Source organism: Larus michahellis, chromosome 13 (assembly GCF_964199755.1).
Source record: "Larus michahellis chromosome 13, bLarMic1.1, whole genome shotgun sequence".
Lineage (NCBI taxonomy): Eukaryota > Metazoa > Chordata > Aves > Charadriiformes > Laridae > Larus > Larus michahellis.
This window is the reverse complement of record NC_133908.1, coordinates 12,716,232-12,739,985: the sequence shown is the minus strand read 5'-3', so window position 1 is coordinate 12,739,985 and position 23,754 is coordinate 12,716,232. Positions and strand designations below refer to the sequence as shown.

General features: G+C 42.6%; 1 protein-coding gene across 1 annotated transcript; it reads left to right on the top strand.

Moving 5' to 3' along the window:
* Positions 1 to 661: 661 nt before the first annotated feature.
* Positions 662 to 23,437, top strand: PPTC7 (protein phosphatase targeting COQ7). The gene is made up of 6 exons (XM_074607006.1): positions 662 to 1,036; positions 10,734 to 10,913; positions 13,733 to 13,931; positions 16,106 to 16,229; positions 18,198 to 18,327; positions 19,764 to 23,437. Exons 1-6 carry the CDS (start codon positions 835 to 837, stop codon positions 19,820 to 19,822), a joined length of 894 nt encoding a protein of 297 aa, XP_074463107.1. The 5' UTR covers positions 662 to 834; the 3' UTR covers positions 19,823 to 23,437.
* Positions 23,438 to 23,754: the final 317 nt, after the last annotated feature.

The following is a 23,754-nucleotide window of genomic DNA, read 5'->3' as shown; positions in this document are numbered from 1 at the left end:
TATGTGGAGCACGCGAGACACGCGGCCCGATATGGGCGTGGAGGGGCAAGTATCTGGGTTAGGCGCAGCCTGGCTGTTGAAAGCGTAATTGCAGTAATTAGGGTGGCAGCGGCAGCCAGCCGGGGAACCGTCTCCCCGTTCCCCGCCGACGCCCCGCTCGGCGGCCGCGGAGGGTCCCGGGGCGGCAGCCGGGGGAAGGACAGGCCGCGTTCAGCCCCGCCGGGCCGCGGGGGCTGCCGGGAGGCGCCGGGTGTTATTGTCCCGCAACATGCAAATGAGGCGCGGCGGGGAGCCAATGGGAGCGCGCGCCGGCAGCCGCGCACGCGCGCCGGGGGCGGGGCGGGGCTGACCTCGCCGCCCGCCCCGCCCGCTTTGCCGAGTGCCGGGGCTTCAGCACGCGCGGGGGGGAAGATGGCGGCGGTGGCGGCCGGCGGGGTGCGGGGGCGGCGCAGCGGGCACCACCGGCTCTGACCGGGCCGTTCCACGGCGAGGCGGGCAGGGCGCCCGTAGGCCTTCACGGGGCAGAGCGCCGGCCGGCCGGGGAGGAGGCAGAGCCCCCCTTGGGGGGGGCGGTGCGGAAGGCGGGGGCGCTGCCGGCAACCCGGCCGTGAGGGGCAGCGCGGGCGGCGGGGGCGAGGGCGGGAGCCGGGCCGGAGCGGGGGGGAGGGCGAGGGGCCGGGCCGAGGAGGGGCAGGGGCGGCGGCGGCGGCTGAGGCGAGCCGGCCGGCGGGCAGGGGAAGGCTGGCTCCCTGCGGCGGGCGGTCGCAGGTCAGGAGGCGGCTGCGCCGGTGGCTCCCCGCGTTCCTGGCTCTGGGCTGCTGGGCGCCCCACGCCATGTTCTCGGTGCTCTCCTATGGCAGGCTGGTGGCCCGGGCAGTCCTGGGCGGCCTTTCGCAGACGGACTCCCGTGACTACAGCTTGGTGACAGCCAGCTGTGGCTTTGGCAAAGATTTCCGCAAGGGCATCCTGAAGAAAGGCATGTGCTACGGGGATGACGCCTGCTTCGTGGCCCGGCACCGGTCGGCAGATGTGCTGGGTAAGTGCCGGCGGGGCCCGTCCCGGGGGTGGCTTTGGCCTCGGTGTGTCCCCGGTGTCGGTGTGTCCCCACCTCCCCTCCCTGAGCCGCACATGGCGGAGCGGCTCAGTCGCAGACAAAGGAGCCGGTCCTGCCTGTCAGTGTCAGCGCCAGTTCTCTCTTTTTCTTTAGTTTCTAAAGAAAAAGCTCTTGTCTGCAGCACGATGCCTGCCTGGCGCAGCTGCCTGTGGGATGGGGGTGTGAGGGCCGGGGCCCAGCGTCGGCGGTTCACCTGTAGGTGCCTGTAAGGCCTAGCGGCCCCGAAAGCCAGAGAAACAACCTACAGCGCATTTCACCTTAAAACCTGTCCCAGCCCCGTGTGTATGTGTTGCATTTCCACGTAAAGGATCGTCGAAAGGGACACTTCCTGATTTTAGCGCGTGCCGTGTCCTTGTCAAGTGAAAGGCAAAGTGACATTGAGACCGGTTTCAAATGTCAAACTTCAGTTTCAGTGTTTGTTCTGTCCTGATTACGCTCTCTGGTTTGGATTCACGTGCGAAATGAATCTTAAGGGTTCAAATTTTAGAAGTAGTGAATAATTATAGATAACCAATGGAATCTTCAGTTTATGAGCAGCAGTGCTTTTGACAGTGCGTGACCTTTCTCCCGTGTAGTCAAGGTTGAATCGGGCTAACTGACGCTCTGCAAAAGTTAGTTTTCAAGCAATTGACAGAAGTAAATTTTCACCAAAACTTTGACATTAAAAAAAAGAAAAGCTTCCTTCCCTGCCCCCCCCTCCCCTTTTTTAATTTTTATTTAAAACTGGTGGGATTGCTCTGCAGTATCTCCTGATGTGATGGTGCTTAGTGATTCTTCACAGTTTGGTGCTGTCATTGTAACTTGGTTGCTATTTAATATAGCTGAGACATTTTTTTAGGAAGCTCTAACTTGGTGCTAGGTAACAGTATTGCTGATTATTCTGGAGGGAGCTGTTACTCTAAAGGGTGATGCTACAGCTTTCAAGGAGATGTGGAAAACTGGTCAATGCATTTTATGTACTTTGCATCTTTTCTGTTGTGCCTGTTCCAGAGAAACTTTTTTTCTCTTAGAATTAGCAGTTGGACAACCTTACTTTAACGTGTGACTAAGGCTGGCTGCCTTTAAAGTTCATACTAGGCCAGTACTGATAAATAACTGAGCAATTAGTGTTTGCCTGGAACAGAAATGCAGAACCTTTACTTGTAGGTGGACTCCTTGCATGGGGAAGCGGGTAGATTTAGACCCATTTGGTGATGTTTAGGGGTTTTTGGCCATATTTGGTAATTGCCATTTGTGGACCTACAGCTTGTCTTGTCTTCCTGCTGGAATCAACAGAGAATTGCATTTCTAAGTTGGTCTTTGCATTAATTTTCATGGCAACTTGAAAACAAACAGAATTGTAACTCCACTTAAGGATCAAACAGCAAAGAAGGCTTCAGACCAGGATGTCTTAAGTACCAAGAAGAAAATAATTTAAATAGAAAAGCTGTTTGTGTTTTTTTTTTTCCCCTGTAAAGCTCTTTTCATGTTAGTTCTTTATTGCTTTTCTAATATACCTAACTAAAAAACCAAGATCACTGTACGTTCTGCAAACAGTAATGCTCAGGATGGGTTTTGGTGAAATCTGACTTGATGCTTTTACTTCATCTGTAGTTCTTAAGTTTACAGACATAGTAGTTTTCGCCTTGTTTCTGCTACTACGATCAACTCTCTGCTCTCCCTATCTCAACCATCTCTTTGACACTGCTGCAAAAAGAGTTTCAGCACCAGTGTCTTCCTGCCCTCAATTCCTCTTACTCTCATCACAATCTGAGATTCCGTACCTATTTTTAAAAGACCCTCATACATTTTGTGCTAACTCAATACCCGCCTAACTCTGCACCTCAGCAAAACTGTTGCTTTTCAAGCATAATTTTTCAGTAGTAGTTTAATTAAGAGGCTCACATGGTTTTAGTCAAAGTGAACACTAGACACAGTAAGAGTGCTTTTAGAGAACAGTAAATTTCAAGTGTATCACTTAGAGTTGGCCTGCCCTAGTAGTCATCAGTGACAAAGCCATGCCAGATAATTAATTTAAAATTCTTCCATGCCAGTCTTTTCTAGAACCAATATACGGGAAGCATGCCTGTGTGGGATGGATATGGGTGTGGTGTAATAGTGAAAGAGCTACTCCCAGCGGTTTGGCATGACTGCTTGGGGATTCATTTTCTTAGGCCAAACAAAAGTTGACGAGGCGGTGTGTTTATAGCAGATAGAAAAATGCTAAACACTTCTTTTGTTATATCTTTACCATATAGTCTTAAGGCCGAAAATTTAACAGTGTCTTCTAGTCTGTGCTTTATCCTTTCATAGTGAGATCAACAGAAAGCTTATGAAGAGTTATGTTATTTCCAGTCCTCCCATAGTTGTTAAAGGCTTGATAAGGCCTGCTTCTGGTGTACTTGAATCCTTGGAGGTTTTGTCTCCTATTTTTACTTTTTTCTGGGATGTACCCATCAAATTTGCATGTTTTCCTCCCATTCTGAGCACAGCGAGAAACAAGAAACTCAGAACCAGAGTGTTTCCTTTGGGATCGCTCTGAGAAAAGGAAATGGCATTACTACTAATGCTAATCTCTAGAGCTTTACAATTCAGGACCATGTTTCCTTTTTGCTGCTCCTTGTACCATATTGTACCTTTCTGTATGTTCACTGTCAGTGTCTTAGTTGTTCAGATCCTCAAAATATTCAAATATCTTAATATCTTCTTGAGACTTACGTACTACTTCACATCTGAAGGGCATGCCTTTGTAACTTTTGAGGACAGAAATACTTTTTTTTCAAAGCTGAAAACCCAAACTCTTCAAAAATCAATGCCTCTATTTTTTCGTAATTAGCATGCGAGTAGAATTTTTAGTGCATAAGGAGCAAACCACAAATTTTTAAAATGAACTTAAACACTTTATATAAACATTTCACTTATTTAACAAAACGAAACATTCAAGCTTGTTTATGAATTTTGAGATGTCTCCTGCTGGTGATCTTTTTCTCTACTGTTGGGATCTGCGTTTTCTTGGTTATTCCTGCCTTATCAGGCTCCTGATGTCTTTGCTTTTTTTTATGGATTTTCCAGGCTGTTGTGTGACTCATTATTGAAACATTACAGCAGCCAATGCGCATCCCGTGACAGCATCACTTATACAATGTCTGTGCTGGGTAGAAGTTTGGGTGTAGCCAGTGTGACTTGACTAGTCTTCCAAACTATTTCTGTCCCCCAGCAGTAGTAGGAAAAAAACTGTCTGGCAGCAGGGTACTGTTTGTCCACTGCGAAGTTAAAATTTGGTAACTGTTCTGTCTGCTGTAAATCTTGATTTTTACTGGGGGGGAGGATATTGTAGGGCAGCTACTCTAAACTGAAAGTAATCATGCTTTATTTGAAAATTCAGTTTGTCAGCAGCCTGAGTAGGAGGTATGTAAACCTCCAGAGTGGCAAAGCCCCTGGAATATTGTTAGTCTCACTGTCATCAAGAAAAGTAAACTACAGAACGTAAAAGGATTTGTAGATTAAATGTCAAGGTTGTTCTGGCAACTATAGAGGAGGAAGGGATTCTTACTTTGATGCCTGAAGGTCATGTAAGACTATGTTAAGTGGTTTATTTGGCATCATACCTGTTAAAGAAATCGCTGCCTTATCACAAGTTATCACACTAAAGGGGGCGGGTTGTCTGCTTGCTTCAGAGTAGCCTTTCACTTACTTTATCGGGAGAATTTAGGACATCTTAGAGGGAGTAATCAGCGATTTGAAAAAAAATTGTTTATGTGTCTTAGTTTGTAACAGACCAAATGAAATTTTCTTTTTAACATGGGAGCATAAGTACTGTCACTTGTGGAGAAACTACAAATTGTTGCGAAGCATCCCCATTAACAATCACATTCACTGACATTCTTGTCAATACAGCTAATCCAAATGTCGGCAGAGCTGTTCATAAGTAGCATTGAATGTAACCTCTTAGAAATGTGGTTGCTCTCTTTCTGAGAATGAAACTAAAATCTGGTTATTTTTCTTTACCACAGTTTCTGGAAGGGCATTGCACGCAATGTATTCTGATCACAATTTGCGATTTAACACTTATTTTAATTGTAAGTGCTATTGATACTTGTTGATAGCAGACAATTTTCCATTGATAGCAGATCTTAGCTCGAACGAAGGTTCTGAAGCAGGTTCTGTCAGAAATCACAGAAGGAAATAAACAAAGCTGGACACAATACAGTAGGTGAGACATTGAGCATACCTACGGTGCAGGAAATGCTGCAAAAATCTCACACTGCTTACTTTGGTTCATCTGCGCTATTAATGCTATGAGCCTCAGATTGCTGAGGCTGTGAGTAATTTCAGCGCAGCTCGGCTGGTGTCTGTTCTGCAGTACCCGTCCCTTTTCAGCATCTAAGCGCCAGCCACCGGTAGCAGTTCGGCTACGAAATAAGTTCCAGGGTTGCTCAACACCTTGAGAGATTAAGTAGCTTATAACTACGTAGGGAAGCTTTTATGAAACTTTCAGAGATAAATAATAGTTCAGTGTTCTCCTGTAGCTCCCAAAATCCACTGAGTGATTTCTCATGCTTAAATAAAACAGGTAAGAGACCTAACTGGTAAAAACCCGCTTCAGGAACAACAGTGTATTGTAGCAGGGGAAAAAAGTATAAGGAACTGCAGCTTTTTCCTGGAAGTAGATGCACAATTTAATGTTTTCAGTTCCTTGTTTCTCCTTCAGTCTCCTTCAGTATTATCTCTCACTTCGCTTCTTGCTTTTTGTTCCTTGTTACCACTTGGCCACTTACTCTTTTAGTACCTTTCTATTTCATGCAAGGGTAATTTAAGGTCTGCTGTAACTTTTAAAATGCATAGTGTGAATAAATAACCTTTCCTTTTGTAACTAGTTACCAGTCACACAGTCTGCCTTCAGGGATTTGTATTTAACCAGGTTATTTTTTTGTCAGAACTCGGGGGGAGAAGTAGACACGCTGTGACGTCGTGATCCTGTACACGCTGCCAGTGATGCTGCTGGGAGCGCTGGCTTTGAGCGTGTGACTTGCTTTGACAGAGAACCTGTCTAGGTGTGTGATTTACCTCATTGCTGATAACACAAGAAATCTTATCTGTTTGTCTCAATTCTGATACGTTGACAATTAGGTGCTGTATTTCAAACTTGTGTAGTGCAACAGGTTGCGCTTTGTTACCATTTTAGCCTTTCTTCTGTATTTGATGCAAAACACATTCAGTCACAAATATATCCTTTTGATGTTCTTTTATCAGTGATTCATTGCTAATTCGGGGAAGGATCTCATGAAATAAAAAGTTCAGTGGGATGCGTGGAGTGTCTCACAAAGCTGATTGTGGTTGCGTGCAAAAGCAATTCCTGCTGGCACACTTGTGCACGCCTGGTGCTTCTGTGTGTGATTATTATTAGCTGATGCAACGTTTGAAAGTATCCATCTTTGAAGAAGTTTTTGGGGCAGGGTGATACTTTTGGACTCTGGTTAGTTTGCCAGCTAGCCAGAACTTCTACTCATAGCGCTATTTATATTAAACAGGGTTTGATTAGTATTGTGGTTTTGTTCTGAACTTTAAGCCTGTTTGGTTTATATTTGCTCTGAACTAGATAGAACATCTGGATCTGACTTACGAAAGCATGCAGTGAAAAGCACATATTAGTAGTCTCAGGACTGGCTGGCTCTTCCCTGGGCTTCTGTAGTTAACCTTATGTGTTGGCAGCCAAAACAACTTTACGTTTGCATTTCATCTGGTATTTATCCCAGGTGCCTTTAGCATTTTGAAATAAATTTTAACAAGTTTCAGTGCCAGTATGTTCACTTGCTCAGTTTCAGTACTGCAGCATCGGTCCCTTGTGCTTTGCCTTGGAACTTCATTGCAACTGTCTCTGCCTGAGAGATCTTGATACGCTGAATCTTTGAGAAGTTAGAAAGAGCCAGTTTTTGGACTGACACATGCAGTGAGTATTTAATCTGGCAGTAGTATTTGTGTATTTTCCAACAGAAGGCAGTGTGATGGAGTGTTAACTCTCAAAGATTCTGAAAAGTCTCCGTAATATAGTTAAACACTTGAGAAGCATTTATTCTTTTGAAGTAATTTATTGTGAAATTCTCAATTGTTTTATTTACAGTGGCTGTTCATCTAGCCACAGGCATGTCACTGTGTCACGTGGACATTTGTGTAATTTCTGCATAGACTTGAACAGGGAATATCTAAAGAAATACTATTTCTATAAAATTTTCTGATTTACTGACTAGCTTAGAAAAAATGAAGGGTTGTTTACAGTTCTATTTCAGCATTTCTTCTCAGCCATACAGTTTGCTGTAAATGTCCCATGATTCCTGTTTTGTAAGATGGTTATTTTAAGTTAAATGGTGGATACTGGAAGACAGTATTTAATGTTTTATGATGAAATGTAAGAAAATGAAAACCTGAGTAATCTTTTTCACTTGTTAAAACTAGTTATTTTGAGTATTTACAAGGGTTTTTTTGGTCTTAGATGAAAACAAAGGTAATATAAATGAATAGAGCTTGGCATTATTCCTTGTCAGTGATGCTGCCAATAGCAGTACCTTTGAATTTTCCTTTGGTGACAGAGGGAGAGCATGCTGTTACATAAAAATTAGTCCATTTTTATGAGTTGAGTTTTCAGTTCTTGCTACTTCTGGAGTTTGAAATATCTCACAAATAGTTTTGCTCCTTGTTTGCTGTATATCAAATATCACAATTTTTTTTAAACTTTATTCTTATTTACATTTCATCTATTTCAGTAGCAGTTTATTCAATCTGTTTTAAAATCACATATTCCTTTCCCATAACACCGTTTAGTTTATGTTGAGAATGTAGAATGTAAAGATGCTGGTTTTATTTTAAAACCATGCTGAAGGTAGGACAGGATGGCTAAAGGTCTTAGGGAATGTAAACATCGTCTTTTAAGGCAAAAATAATGAAGGCGGGTGTTTTCTAGGTGGCACTGTGTGGTATAGGCCTTCTTGAATGTGCTTTGCCTATGGACTGCCATCCATCTTAATGGCAGTAGGAATTCCTGGCTCTGTGCCGGAGCAGGAGGAAGCATTTGACTGCTCTGGCAGTGTTCATGAGCCATGCTTTGGGAGCCAACAAGGTCATTTAGCTTAAATTAAATGAACTGACCTATCATCTTTAAGAGATACAGTTTAAAAAAAAAAAAAAAAAAAAAGAGAGGAAAAAACCCCAAAGCCTCAAACCTTTGCAAAAAAACCCCACATTTTCCCTTTTGGGCAAGGACAAGAAATAGATGCCTGCGGTAGTACATGAATTAGTGAGCTGATGAGGTGTCATGGAGGTGTTAGAGTGAAAGCGTTCTCCAGGGCCTGCTCGTGAATGCGATGGTCCTGTTGGCTTCTGTGCCAGCGATGGAGAAGGAACGCACAACTGTCTTGTTGATTCTTAACCAGACAATCTGTTCTCTTAAGCGTGGTACAAAGCTAAGTCAGAGAACCTACTTGTGGACAGTCTAGAGGATGATTGTTTTGGAAGGCATTGGCAGAGCGTCCTTAAAACTGTTTATAGCTTGCAAAAAGCAGACAGGAAGGCAGACAGACAAAGCCATTTCATGGCTCAAGATAGAGTATGAAGTGTGCTGCCATGATGACGGATTCATATTTCCTGCCTGGAGTAAGAAGGGAACAAAGACAATCAGGTGGCATACTCTTACTTTTGCTTTAAAATTTGAAATCAGTTTTGATAATTAACCTTGTCAGGTGCTTGCTATGATGGCTTTCTTGCGCTGTATACTAATGCTGTAGTGTTTCTGTTTAACTGTTTCCCAAGAAGACTAATGCAAAAATGGTTTAGCGATCGCTCGGGGGAGCTCCGTAACTTCTGATGAGCTTGTTTTGTAACCACCTTAGGAGCCAAAAGCTTTGGACAATACTTGCCAAACAGCATCTTTTCATTGCGTTAGCCCTCTTGTCAGTGAAGCAATGCTGTATTCAACTAGCAAAAGTATATCTGGATTGTGTTCACCTTAAAGGTAAAAAAGCTGCTCATCTGTTAATATCATGTAAAGCAGGCATTATCATCCAAACTGCAGCTAAGTTTCTATTTCAAGTTCTAGATCTAGAACTTTTTCTTAATAATCTCTTACTCTAGACTTATTTACATGGCAGTGGAAAGCAAAGGGTTAATCCAGCATTAACCTGAAATTGTGGGACCTGTAAAGAGAGGATTAATTTGTTCTTGAAGAAACCAGAAAAGGCATTTCCGAGAATGTCAGAGTTGCCTTTACGAGTCTCTTCCCAGGGTCTGGTCTGAAGAGGTGAATACAGGGATCTGCCTTCCTATAGCATTCTTCTAAGAAAGCAAAAGGACAAAGCAGGTGTCTAAAAGGTTGTGCACTATTTTTGGGAGAAATCTGATTAATGTTGATAGGCTGTTGAGAATCTGGCTATAGCCTCCTGTCAGATTATAGTTTGTGCCAAGGTCGACTCTAAACCTTCCGTCTCAGTTTCAGATGGTGTCCCATGTGAAGGGCATTTGTAGATGAGGCAAACTTAGTTTTACTTTCTTAGTGGAATTTTCATGCCTTTGATGATAGCGGCATTTTTTTCTGAGGCAGCTGTTGTTCTTCAGCAGAATGTGAGCTCTGAAATTGGCTATTCGTGCTTTTACCATAAACGTAGTATTTTAGCTTTATTACGTTACAGAAACCTGTGCTTGAAATAGTTAGTCCCTTACATTCAGAGTGAGGATCAAAAAGAATTTTGGAAAAATTTCCAAGTAGAAATATTTTTATCTCATAAATACCTTCCGACAGTATTTTACTTGTATCGTTAAAGCCAGTTGAGGAAGTCCAAAATACTTTAGCCGCATGGGCAGCAGACTGTCATATCTCCCTCTCGCAACCCCACTTTTTTATGTGCATTTTCACTATTTGCCTCTATTGTTGCTCAAATGTTTCCCAAGCTTTGGCAGAATTGGTCCAATTTTCTGCTATCCAGGTTGGTTTGGATAACTGAATGAAAACTGACTGGATCATAGTCCGTTTTCATTCTCTTGCTCGGCTGAAGTTGTGAGCAGCAAACTGTCCTTGCAGGGGTTGGTCCCAGCATTGTGTTGGTTACGTGGTTTTTTGAACACACTTTTAAAATGCAGGTTTAGTTTCTACAGAAATTGATATTACCAAATAGAAAGCATTACTGTTCATATGAGCAAGTAGCTTGAGAAAAAACTTTGGGCTGCTAAATAATAGGGAAGAATTTCTTTATCATTTCTGTCCTGTTTATAATCTTAACAACCTTTATATTTAAAACTAATAAAAACCCTTCTTGCTTTTTAATGGGCTAATCAAAGGTTAATGTGGTTGAATCCTCCTCCTTCCCCCCAAATTCTCCGTTGTTCTCTAGTGAAGTCAGTCTCCTGACAGAGTTCTCAGCATTAGACTTCTACCTTCTCTTCGGCAATTCAGATTATAGAGATTTGTCTAGGAGCTGATGTCAGAACTTATAAATGCTCGTTAATTTTTTATTTCTTAATCCAAAATGTTTTTCAAGCAAGGGCTATGTCCTACTTTTTAGTTACTGAATATCACAAATGATGTCCCAAATTAAAAACCTTGTTTTGGAAACCATTTCTGTTCATATAACTCTCGTTTTCTCTTTTCTTCTAGGGGTAGCAGATGGTGTAGGTGGCTGGAGAGACTATGGGGTCGACCCTTCTCAGTTCTCAGGGACTCTTATGCGAACATGTGAACGTTTAGTAAAAGAAGGACGGTTTGTACCAAGTAATCCTGTTGGGATTCTCACCGCAGGTTATTGTGAGCTGCTGCAGAACAAAGTACCTTTGCTTGGTAAGAGAGCAAAAATAGATAAATTGGATCTTTGTTGTATGTTACCTAGACATAGACTTAGTCATGGTCGCTTAAATCTGTTGCCTGCTTCTACAATAAATTTGCAGGCAGTTACCTTCTTTTAATTAACAAAAAAAATGTAGAAATGTAGTTGTCTTGGTAGCATCCTTATTTTCTCACGTATATTTGTCAAGGTTTGTTTAAAAACTGTCTTCATTCAGTAATGCAGAGAATGTTCCTCTGTGTGTGTATATCTATACGTGTGTGTATGTATATATATTTTTTAAAAAGGGCGGTAATTCACCAGTTCTTGCCGAGAGTTTGCAAAACAAGTTCAGCAGTAGAAAACACAGTGGCATGTGCGCTCATTCTCTGGGTTACGTATGTATAAATAACTGTTCTCTGTTGAAAACTCTTAACGGTTGGTTGTGGCATTTTGCTTAAGCTATGCAAGTGAAAATATTTTCTGACGATAATTGGATGCAGTTCTGCTCATTCCTTGCCTTGCTACTCCTGTTGCCTTTTATGTCCAATGAACTTTAAACCTCATTAAGTAGCTTATATCATACGATCACTGGTGCTGTATATTATTTTTATAATTCTTGGGGGGGGGGGAGGGGGAATCAGTACAGCAAACTAAAGTAGGTGCTTAGTGTATTCCGTGTCAAACTCGATTTTAGTCAACGCATCCAGCTGCCTTTGGAATAGTTAGCAGATAGAGAGGTAACATTTGGCCTCAGCTGACAACCTTGAAAACAGAATGCTCTTCTAAAGGGCATGTGACCTTGTGTGCACCAAGGAAGTGTTACCCTGCGTGATATGCATGCTTCTCACCTGACCTTAAACTTCTATGCCAGAAGAGTGCTGTGTAAGCTATATTTAACTTGTCTTCTGAGCTTCGGAACAGATGTTCTCGCATTATATGCCTAAAGAATAGGTTTGAACCTCAGAAGTGACCTTAAGTATCACTAAAATAGCAGTGGTTGGTAATTACATTAGGATTTTGCGTGTTTAATAGCGCTTATTTGTGCAGAGCAGATGTAGCTGTAAGTGATCTATAAAGCGGGCCACTGGTGAGAGCTCTCACAGCGGCTTTGTAGACGGAGGCAGCCCTGCTTGGCTTGACCTTTCGAATTCTGAAAAGCAGCATATGCTGAGTCACAAGATCTGCATTCCACACGTGGCCTCCTAGTTACACTCTGCTAATAGAGTTAGAATTTGAAACTAATGATCCTTAGTGTTTCTCCTTTAACAGAGAACAGTATTTTTAGAAGTAGAAATAAAACCCTGGAATTGCCACAGCAATGAGCATTTAGAGTTTATTTAAAATAAAGGGAAGGGAGAGGACTTTCTATGATTCTATGACCTCGTTAAGGAGGATTCATTAGGCAGTAACTTTTCCTTGTTGTCGTGCTCTAAGTCTTGATACTTAGTTCATCAGGATTGAATCTAGCAAATATTTTAAAATGAAACTGAAGTGGGAGGAAACCATGCCATTTATTTAAACACTATTCTTGTATTGCAGAACAATCTTGGACGCTGTCACACGTAAAATCTGAATTTTTCCTAAGATACTGCTTTGACTTACCATTCACTAAGAGTAGAGAAGGTCCTATACGTTCACTAGAGAACAAATTAAGTGCAAGTGTATTGCAGGGAACTCCCCGTATTAGAAAGGGAAACATCTGGAATAGGGGATGCCTAGAGCCAGCTGGACTCCCGCACTAGCAAGCCTGATTGTAAGTTTAGCTCATTGCAAGCTTGTGGCCTGTCCAACATGTAGCTGCGCTTGGAAACTTCTGCTGGAAGAATGTTAGGATAGAGGATGAAGACTGTTCACCAGCTGGTCGTACGGGAATTTGCATTAGAGGCAGCACTCAAGAAGAAATGCTTTAGCTGTATTTCACTCTCTTCAGGAATGAAAGTTCTTTTGGTGGATGTACTTGCAGAGATTAAGCGATTGCGGATTGCTGTGAAGGACTCAGTCTGTGGATGGGTATCTTTGCAATACAGTTATTTTTGTGGCTTGCGACCAAGCACAGTTGGTGGCTACTTACCAGTGAATGAATCAAGAATTCCTCAGTGCCCTCAAGCGTGCCTGGGATAGTTCTGAGCGTGGCTGACAAGTAGATATGCTTCTGTCCTGTCTTAACTTTGAGCTGGAATAGTATTTGTCTCTGAAACGTATTTTCTTTAAACTTGTGAAGTTAGTATCCTGAAGATGTGACAGCATTATTATTTTTTTAAACATGAAGATAGCTCTACAGAGCCGTACTATGAAGAAAAGCTTTTTAGTGTTCTGACAAGAGTAATGCAATAATACGTAATACTTAATTGCAAGCAGTTCTTTACTTGGTGTGATTTATTTACAGCTGATGAGTGAAACTGTGTGGAGAGCACCTAGCATTGTATGGATGCTACTAGAATTCTATTATCTCAATGATTTTGGAATTTCAGTATTTTATGTGAGTTCTGTAAACCCAGTCCTATAGCAGAATGTGCTGACATATGTTGGGATGGAAAACTGTAAATAAAGTGGAACAAAACAGGTATTTGTCAGCATAATGTGTTTACCGAAATCAAAGCAGGAAAAATAAGTTCTGTATAAAAATCATAGTTTGTCTGGCAAAGATTTCTAGCATTTTGCTGTTTTTAGTATATATTAATTTTGGCATTATTGAGTATTTCCATTTGTCCTGATTTGTAAGCTTTGATAAATATTGGAATAATTGGAATAGTTGACTAATGAATTAAACCGGTGAAAGAACAAACAATTTCTGTAAGGCTAACTCCAGTTACCGTATTCTCTTTGCTTCCAGGAAGCAGTACAGCGTGTATAGTAGTTCTGGACAGAACAAGTCATCGTTTACATACAGCCAACTTGGGAGATTCTGGATTTTTGGTGGTTAGAGGAGGAGAAGTAGTACATCGATCTGATGAGCAACAGCATTACTTCAACACTCCGTTCCAACTGTCAATAGCTCCACCAGAAGCAGAAGGAGTTGTCTTAAGTGACAGGTAAGATGGGAGAGGATCTTAAATTTTTAATCTGTGTATGTGATAACTCCCAAAAGGTTGCAGTTTTGCTGCTACAGGCAGCGTAGCGCCTGGGATTTAAGCATGTACCGAGTCAAAGGGTTTTATGCCTGCCCCCTCTCTTTAGGTAATGTGAACGTTTCTCACCTTGTGCTTAACAAATGTTGTCCGCTGTTGCACAGTCTAAATATGTTTGGCTAATGATTATTCATTCATGACGGCATATTCCCATAGTCTACGGTGTGCACTAGGCATGTGCACGCATGGAAAGGCGTTACTCAATAAAGCTGCTGCAATAAGCCTACAGCTGGCGTCTGCACCGGCCATCCTGCATGAGTGGCTTTTCTTATCAGTGGCTTTCGTTCCCAGTCCCTGTCTGTACTCTCCTGAGACTGGTTTGGAGTACGCTAATTTAGATATTTTGGCAGTGAGGTAGCAAGTACTTGAAGAATAGAGCAGAGGGACATGTGACTGTAACTTGTGTTTCCAAATAGCTGTGTTTCCCGCAGCATATTGTATTTGACCAAAACGAGCAAAAAAAAAAACTGTTTGGCGGAACATCAAGCTGGGAAACGAGAGTATTAGGAAGGGACAATCTGTTCACAGAAATGAGTCCTTTCAAAGGCAGACTTGTACTTGTGTTTTCCCCTTAGAATGTCAGGCTGATCCATCCTTTGACTTCGTGAAGTTTCACCAGTAAAACAAGATATTTTAATAAAACAACCAGCTTTCAAATATGTATTAAAATACAGCTCTCGAATCAGTGCTTATACACTCATTATATGCACTGAATACAAGAGGGTGATAAAGGCGTCTTCAGAGTGACCGTAGTATACAAGGAATGTAATAGGCATCTTAAGTTTTTGATACTCCATCAGTCTTGATATTTAAAGCCTTGTAAAGGTTATAACTTTCAATGCCAAAATAACTCTTTTTGAAAATGTTGGTTAAGTTGTTGAAACCCCTGACCATGCTTGCATGTGGTTTTATTACTTCATCATAAGACTGCAGAGAGGAAGCTAGGGTAGAGCTCTGAAAGGAGAACCTTAAATAATCTAACCTCTTTATTAGCTTAAAATTAAACGATTGTTCAAAATTCCAGAACCATAAAAATCTTAATTTTTCCGAGGTTCTATGTCATCCATTGGAAGACAAAAACCAGAAAGCACAAGGATAATTGATAATGTCCAGCGGAAGTCAGGAAAGCAAAGTAATCTGAGTCATCATGTAACAAGGAAAGCACAAGATAAATGAGCTCCCACACTTCAGTTCTGAATCATGATTATAGCTTTCTGGCTAGTTTCTGCACTGTTCTTGACGTTAATTAGTACTCATGCGTGTTGTCTAAATGCTTCTCCAGTACTTCTTTTTTATTTGCTGTCCCAGTTAAATGTTAAATTTGGCTATATATGGGAATAGGCAGGCAATCTTGACTCTATTAACCTTCCTGGAGCTAGGAATCAGTTGAGCGAAGCAGCTCTTCTGCTTTCTGGCGTAGCCAAATGGCATGGGATGCCGCAGTTTCTCTTAAAGACCCCCGAAGAATCTTTAAAAATGAAGGGTTTGTCATTATGCCGCTTCTGAGAATGAGATTTTGCAGCAACATTCATGGCCAAAGTAGATATTTTCTCCTCTTGGTGTTGTGTAATGTATTAGACATAAGTAGACAAACCAGGTATGGTCTCCTGGTAGCGATTTCCAGACATTTCATAATCCATCGCGTTAGAAAGTGATTCAAAATCCTTAAGTGTTTTGGCCATTCCTGTTATGAATTGTCCTTTCAAGTATAGCTCTCTTACATATTTAAGATGAGTGAGAAGGAGGCCCCAAGCTGCCATTCTGCTTAATGGTTTCCATGGAGATACACTTGTGAAGCAGATTAGTTTGCAGGATTGTTCATCTGGGAATTGTAAATGCAAATCCTTTGTGTAATAGCTGGAACATTACCTGTTTGCAATCACAGTTCTTCTGTTGTAGCTTTCTTGACAAGCCATCCTGGTGCAAAAGCTCCACAGTCAGTGATTATTTTCTTCCTTTTGCAGCAAAACACATAACAGTAGTGAATGACAAAAGCTGTTCACGAGCTCCATGGCCATCGCTTGGTGCCTTAGGGAAAGCTGGAGTCCTTTTCTTTAACCTGTCTGTCATTTTCACAGCCCTGATGCTGCTGATAGTACTTCTTTCGATGTCCAACTTGGGGACATTATTTTGACTGCAACGGATGGGCTGTTTGACAACATGCCTGACTACATGATTCTGCAGGAGTTAAAAAAGCTGAAGGTGAGTGTGTGTATTCCGAATCGCTCGCAGTTATCTATCCCTCGTTAGTTACTACCTTTACTTCTTATGTGCGTAACTTTTGTATTATAAGTAAAAGACACACGACAAAGTGCTGTTGTTCAGAGACTTTTGAGATAATCCCACATGTGAGCAGCAGAAAGGGACGTCGACCCCAAAGCGCTGTCTCTTGGCTCTGCACCAGGCTGAGCCCAGAAGCGGCAGGTTGGGCATAAACTCGCGAGTGGCAGGCGATGCCACGCCACTCACTGGTGGCGGGAGGCAGAGGAGGAAGAGCTGCCCTTGGCCAGCTGCTCACACCTTGCATTTTATCTGTGCTCGCAGGTTGTAGGTTATATACAGGAAAATACAGCATTCTCTTACAGGTTATTTGAAGGGGTGAGCTGTATGCTTAAAAATTATTTGTAGCTTTTCTCGAGATTTATAAAGTAGTAATTCTAAAGAAGTGTGGGCTGTGTGAATTGTGGGTTGTGTGTGCATCTTTAATGTTCTTTAAAACAAAATTCCTGGCAACTTTTGCAGGTTAGTGGCCACAAATGTTCTTTTTAAATAGTAAAAATACATTAAAATATGTTAATTTGGATGAGAACATTTAGCTTAAGGCTGTTTACTTACAGAAAGGAAAGTATACTTAGGAGGTATCAATATGTATAACCTCCCCGAGGAAACTATTTTGATGTTATGAAATGCAAATAAGGTTAACGTGGAATTATAGTGCGGTTTTAAAAAATTTTGCCTGCTGTTATCCTGCAGCTACATAACTGAGAGGTGGCGTCAGACAGAGAGCGGGTCCTTACCGACAAACTGTCTGAGAGGCGTCTGTGCGTCAGGCGGGCTCCTGTGTCCCCCCCTCTGCAGTCCCCGCTGTCACTCTCCTCGGTGCAGTATTAGGTCTGAAATGGAGAAGCGTAGAGCTGTGCTGCGGAGTGGAAAACGTGACCGTTCCGCAGCACAAGCTGTCACAGAGCCTTTAGTCTGGTTAGTGAAGGTAACGACAGCGACGAAGATGTGGTGGCGCGCGGTCGGGAAGGGCCTGGTGTCACTAACCTGGGTGGCTGTGACTGCGGCTATAGCCAGACCAACCCTCTCCGCTCTGCTCCCACCTTCCTTCGCTGCGAAAGGTTAAGCCTGGGCAGATGCTGGAGACGGAATTCCTTGTGGAAGAAAGCTGAGCTCCACCTTTTGGCGCGTTTGGGAAAGGCACTGAAGTTCCCCGTGAGGTTCAGCCAAAAGTTAATCATGCAAATGCCTGCTAATTCCCCAAACTGCGGGGAATGCTCTTGAAATGACAAGGCGTTTTAAAATAGTTACAAACAAAAAGGGTGATGGTTGGCTTGAGCAAGAAAAGTCTTGGAGTAAAGCGGCGGAGTTACTGAAATAGGAAAACAAAATGGCAGTAAAACGCAGTCTGTAGAAAGTTTTCACGCTCAATAAATTTTTCCTCATCTTAACTTTTAAAATGTCCCTTCTCCCCAGGTGTGCTCTCATCGGTTTGGGTAAGAGGGTCAGAGAAGTAAGACTTCCCGTTTGAAATAAAACGTAATTCCTTCAGCAGAGCCTGCCGTGTGAGGGAGGGACGGCTCTTTCGGTGTGAGCTGCCGGTAGAGCTGTCAGCCAGCCTGCGTCCTGCAGGCGAGGCTGTTTAGCCTGGGTATTAACTAGTCTTGGAAGTTTCTAAATTCTATAAATCCTCCAAAACCAAGTCTTGTAGCTGCTGGTAGGGAACAGAGCGCTGGCCTTCAGTTGTGAAGCTTTGCAGCTCTACCCCAAATTTGTAAAGCCTAGAAGATGGTGAGGGTTCCATTTGGAAGAGAAGGTGGTGACTGGTCCCTCATCTGCGAGAGGGAGAGAGGCTGGGCAGTCGGGGGTCCGGAAAACTGACACGCATCAGCAAAGCAACTACCGGTAGGCTTTTTTTGTAAGAATAAACTTTTTTCCTTGTTAACTTAGAACTCCAACTATGAGAGTATACAGCAGACTGCAAGAAGCATTGCTGAGCAAGCTCACGAGCTGGCATATGATCCCACTTACATGTCGCCGTTTGCACAGTTTGCATGTGACAATGGATTGAATGTGAGAGGTAAGAGGTTGGGGTTTTTTTTTTCCCTCCTCCTCCCGCTGCTGCCTTCTTTGAGAACCCTTAAGTGAAGTGCAGTTCTGGTCTGGTCTTCCAAAATCTGGTGGGAAAACAGAGCGTTGGGAGGTGTGGTTGGCAGCAGGGCGCCCATCTATTGCACCGGCTTTGGCACGGACCCCAGCTCCTGCCGCAGGTCGTCCCAGGCCGCGGCTGATCAGAAGCCTCCTGTGGGGAAGCAGCTGGAACGCAGAGAACGCAGCATGCTAATTCGATTTTATTTTATTTTTTTTAATCTAATATGTACACTCCTGCCCCAGGAATCCTGCCTGACACAAGTTCTCCAGGCTCCTGGGGAGACTGTACTTGACTTGTTCCTCGACTGGGGTCTGTGGGTGGTGCTGTGTGGGATGGTGTGATTTGGGTTTTGTTTTTTGTTTTTAAGGTCTAGCGTTATTGATGGTTTTTTAGTCAAGATTCTGCCTGCTCTTTGGTGTTGGCTTGGGTTTTTTTTGGTTCACTTTTCTGACCCTTGTACCATCCCCATCCTGATCTCTCTGGTTCTGTTTCCTACACTCGAGAAATACCTGACGCCTGACAGAGTTCAGGGTCCTATCAGGCACCTTTCTTTTTTCTTCTTCTTTTTTTTTTTTTTTAATAAATATAATCCTGCTAGTAAAGATATTCATAATCTCTGTATCAGGAGGGCAGGATTTCCTGCAAGACCCGTAAGTGTCTTCCCTAAAGGTCGAGCCAGTAGCTGCAGCACTCAGGCTCCATGTTGCTGCAGAGCTCAGTGGTTCAGTCATGAAACTGCAGATCCGAGTCCGCGGGAGCGGTTTGACTCCCCGCATCACAGAATACCCCCTCTCTCAGCTACTTCTCTGGGATTTGAGTGTTTTGCTCTCACTGTTGACGTTTGAAAAGTGACTACTAAAAATCTTAAGTAGCCTCTGGATATGCAGGACTATAGTGCTAGAGGAGACGCTAAAGAGGTGCTTGATTTACAGTAAATTCCTGAGAAGATACTTTTTTATGGCAGTTTGCTTGTAACAAAGCAATGTCAGGTTTGTTGTACACTTATTTTAAAAAAAAAAAAAAAAAAAAAAAAAACCAAAACCAACCCAAACACTGAATTGTCTGCTAGAAAACAGGCTTTCTGCTCTACTGGCTAACAACAATGTTCAAAGTTCCGTACTCCTTTTAGTAGTTTGTGTTCTCACTACAGCTTCAAAGGAGAGCGCTTTTTTGCTGTTAAATGTCATCGCTCCCCTCGGTTGCATTTTGGAAAGGAGGCGGAGGAAGCAGAGCTCTTGTGTCTACACAAAGCAGTGTTTGAATATTTATTTTTTTAAAGGGCTTTCCACGGGGGAATGTCACAGATTATAAGAAGATGGCCCACCGTGGTTTGATGAAATAGTTTCATTTTTCTTCTATCACAGGGGGGAAACCAGATGACATCACCGTCCTTCTGTCTATCGTAGCCGAGTACACAGACTGATCTGCCCGGAGCGTCGCCTTCTGACGTTTTCTTGTCCCCGAGCTCCTCGCGTCACGCGTGCGGTCTCCTGCTGGCAGGATTGCTTCCTTCCTTCCTTCCCGGCTGATCACAGCAGCCGGTTCTCGAGCTCGTCGCCTGTCGAGACGCAAGTGAAGTGCTTGTCAAGAACCACTCTCTGCTACACTGGTCTTCGTCTGCCAGCAAGAAATGGAGAAGCCCAAGGCTTGAAGCATGTCTTTCGGAGCTTTGTCGTTGTCCTTAAAAGGGGGAGGATCGATCCCGCGTCGTTAACTGCGTTTGAAATGTGACTTACTTTCCAAGGAGTAGAATTGGTTTATCACCTTTCAAACTAGATTCAATAGATAAAACCTCTACAAGAGGGCATATTACTCTATTTACTAGAAACATTCACTATTCATTAAAGGGTATGTTACAGAACACAGTTTCATAAGCATAGTCTTGTTAACAGTGATAGCTGAGGTTTCGTGTTTCTAAGCTCCAGTTTTCAGGAGATTTATAACTGCTGTAAACATTCTGCTCTTGCCATCCATGGTGTCAGCCTAGGAGCCTTTTCTAGTACCGAATTTCAAAAAAGAAAATCATACTTAGTTCAAGTTATATGGATGCAAATGTGTTTGTGATTTCAGGTGCTTAACTGTGATCTTAAAAGTTCTGCAGATCATTCATCCATAATGGGCCTGGTATCTGGATGTTTTGGCTGTGGATATTTTTATTTTTTTTTTTTTTTAAAAACAAAAATTTTACCTCGGTCTCAAACGGCCGAGCTGGCCAAAGTTGAGGTCCTTTCAGCATTTTAACCCATCTCGCCTGCGCGGGGTGATAGGGCAGAAATGCCGCAGCAGGAGGTTGCACAAAGAACAGATCATCCTCGACTCCAAACGTCTTCGCTTTCGGTAGAGAATTCTGTTGTTAAGGAAACATAATTTGTGTTAATAATTGCCACTCTCGCTTGTGTAGAACAGAGTCTGCTGCACCAGTTGAAGTCCAGTTGATCCTTATCTTCCTGACTCTCAAACAAGCACCTCTTTGCTTACGCTGTGGCAGCAGCAGCAAGTACGGAAATCAAAACTACTCATGAATAATCAGCAAAACTTTACATTTCAGTAACTAAAGTTTAGGGGTTTCGGAATGAACCTTAACGATGTTTACAGGTATCTAACAGCCACTTTGCAATATTACATTTCCTTTTGAATTACAGTAGCTCACGTTTGTCCCCCCCGTTCCAGCGAGCTTTCCTTTTCTTTTCCTGAGGTTCATACAAAAAGCTGATAGCTGTAAAGATATATATATTTTTGGTCAGTTTTTCATTAACTTTTTTGCTGGTAGAAAAGTATGTAGAAATAAATTAAAGCCATGTTTTTATATATGAAAAGTCGGGTAATGTTGCTGTTTAGGTGAGTGCAGTTAAACTTGGTCAGTAAGTAATCTTACCTGCTCTCAAGAGGAGATTTTTACGACCTGGTTTATTGTATTAAAACTGTTTAAGTTTGAGGTTACCTCAACTTGTTTAAAGAATTTTTGTGGACTTGTACTGTATATTTGCGTAACTATGTCAAGCTTTTATTTAAGATCATTTAACATGTACCATGTACATGTCATTTTACTATATTTCAATGCATCATGCTTGTAACAGGCATTTCATTTATAATAAGAAGAAGTGATTAATTTGGAAGCTCTTCGGTAATTTATCTGCTATTCCTAAATTGGCATAACGTTAGCTATCTATTTTAAATCACCTTGTAATTACTTGTCAAAATGCCTTAACTGCCCTAACTTGACCAAAATACTATTTTGGTGAGGGTATGGGGAGGATTATATTAATGAAGACGACTCAATTAGTTTTGCCATCCATAGAACAGTGAGTGGTGGATAACTTTGCACAAATTGTCAGTCCTTGTTGGGGTTTTTTTGTTGTTTTTTTTTTTTTTTAAATTGAACAAGCTGTGTCTCGCTGTCTCGTTAGGAGGAATGTATTCACGCTGCAGTACAGGGCTTTGTTTCTAGCATTTGGGAGGGGGGGTTCTCTCTCAAATCTGGGTGTCTTGACATTTTATTCTCCAGTATTTACCCTCAGCTTCTCCATTAGAGCAGATTTGATCAATTATTATTTCCCTTGAACTTACCTTAAAGGCTGCCCCTGCAGAGCTGGACTGCGTTGCACTCTGACCCCTCGCTCTCGGCACCTTCATCCCCAGCCCTCGTTATTTCTGCCCCCACCAATTTCTCGAACCCCTTGTTGGGAGCCGGGGGGGAGTCACAGGGTGAGTCTGGGGAAGGTGCTGCCTCTGCTGGGCCGGGCTCCGGCGTCCCCGCGGGGAGAGGCCGAGGCCGGACTCTGCTGCCCGGCCTGAGGCCACGCTGACGCCGCTCTTGGCCGAGCAGTAGCTCCAAAGCCATTTGCCTCATAACACACCCTGATGATTATTTTTTTCTTTTTTTGATAAAGAACAAATTTGGATTTTGATTTACAAATCATGAGTTTATCCCTCACTGGACACACCAAAGACCAGTAAAGCGTATAGCTTTTCCATCTGTTTATAAAGCAATACTGTATTATAAAGAATTGATATTTTTATCACATGCTTGATTGTTTTTGGTTGTTTGGGTTTTTTTGTTTTGTTTTGTTTTGTTTTTTTTTTAAGATGTGCACTCTAAACACATCAAACCTAATTTCTTCCTATGAACTTAAGCTGTCTGCGCACAACAGATTTTTTGGAAAAGGAAATGACAGGGCCCATACTATCAAAATAATTTTAAGCGATGCATGAAGCAGTAACACTTCCTAGGAATTAGATTATTGTGACTATTCACGAGAGGAACGTCCAAGAAAGGTGTTCCCTGACACAGAAGCGCGTGTGAGTGGAGCACAGGCTGACGGTCAGCTGCTGCGGAGGGCGGGGGGGTTTCTGCTGTCAGGAGCTGGTGGTTTGGGAGCTGGGATCTGAAGGAAAAGGAAGAGTTTTGCACACCAGTAACTGCGTAATGTCCCAGGACTGGCAGGAGTTGGGATTTCTGCAGCGGCGTTACTGGGGATTTGGGTAAAACAGGGCTAAGATGTGATGAATCGGGAAAAACTCTGTGGTTCCTTGCTACTTTTATGGCTATCTTTGGGAGACCTGCAGCATACAGTTTCCCTTGAAATATACTTTCTTTGTGTTTAGGAAGAAGGTATGGCCAAAAAAAAAAATAAAACCAAAACAACAAAAAAAAATAGATTTTGGGACCAGGCAGTTGACTGAGTGAAGGAGAAGGGAGAGGCGAAGGTCTGGCAAAGATGTGAAGGATTTTGTAATGGAATGTCCATCTCTCGGTAACGGACGTCCCTTCTCCAGGGGAAAACACAGATTGTGTGTGTAGAAACAGACTGTATGAGGTAGTTTCTTACAAAGATAGCTGAAATAATGAAGCGAATCTGAGTCTGTATCTAATGAGGATGCTTTTTTGTTGTTGTTAAAATAAGACTATCATCTATGCTTACCTAAGAGGCGATTATGTGAATTTCATGTCTGAGGTATAACTTATGCAGGAATAGTTCTGTAAATACATTTAAATGAATTGTAAAGATATTTAATAAATATAGTATTTATACTAAAATGTGTTTTTTAAAGTAAAGTTGACTGCCAAAGCTCTGTTCGTTAATGCAGCAATGTCACTGGCGGCGCAGGGATGCGCAGCCACCGGTCCTTGGGGTGGGGGGCTCTCGTTGGACCCTGGCACAGTGTTCTCAGACGCGCGTTTGGAGGAAGAGGCAGGAGAGGGAAAGGAATAACGCGGGTCTGGAACACAAACGCCTCAAACTCATGCTGTCAAACATCACTTTTTTTTTTTTTTTTTAAATGCATTTCTATGACAACTTTGGTTATTCGGTTAAATGCTAGTTCTACAACGTTTCTGTAAAAGTACCAGCTATT

Excerpts from the sequence above, each read along its gene's own strand:
- PPTC7 (XM_074607006.1), top strand. The coding sequence starts at position 835 with ATGTTCTCGGTGCTCTCCTATGGCAGGCTGGTGGCCCGGGCAGTCCTG. Across the intron at positions 13,932-16,105 it reads GGAGTTGTCTTAAGTGACAG|CCCTGATGCTGCTGATAGTA; the intron begins GTAAGATGGGAG and ends TCATTTTCACAG. Across the intron at positions 18,328-19,763 it reads CAATGGATTGAATGTGAGAG|GGGGGAAACCAGATGACATC; the intron begins GTAAGAGGTTGG and ends CTTCTATCACAG.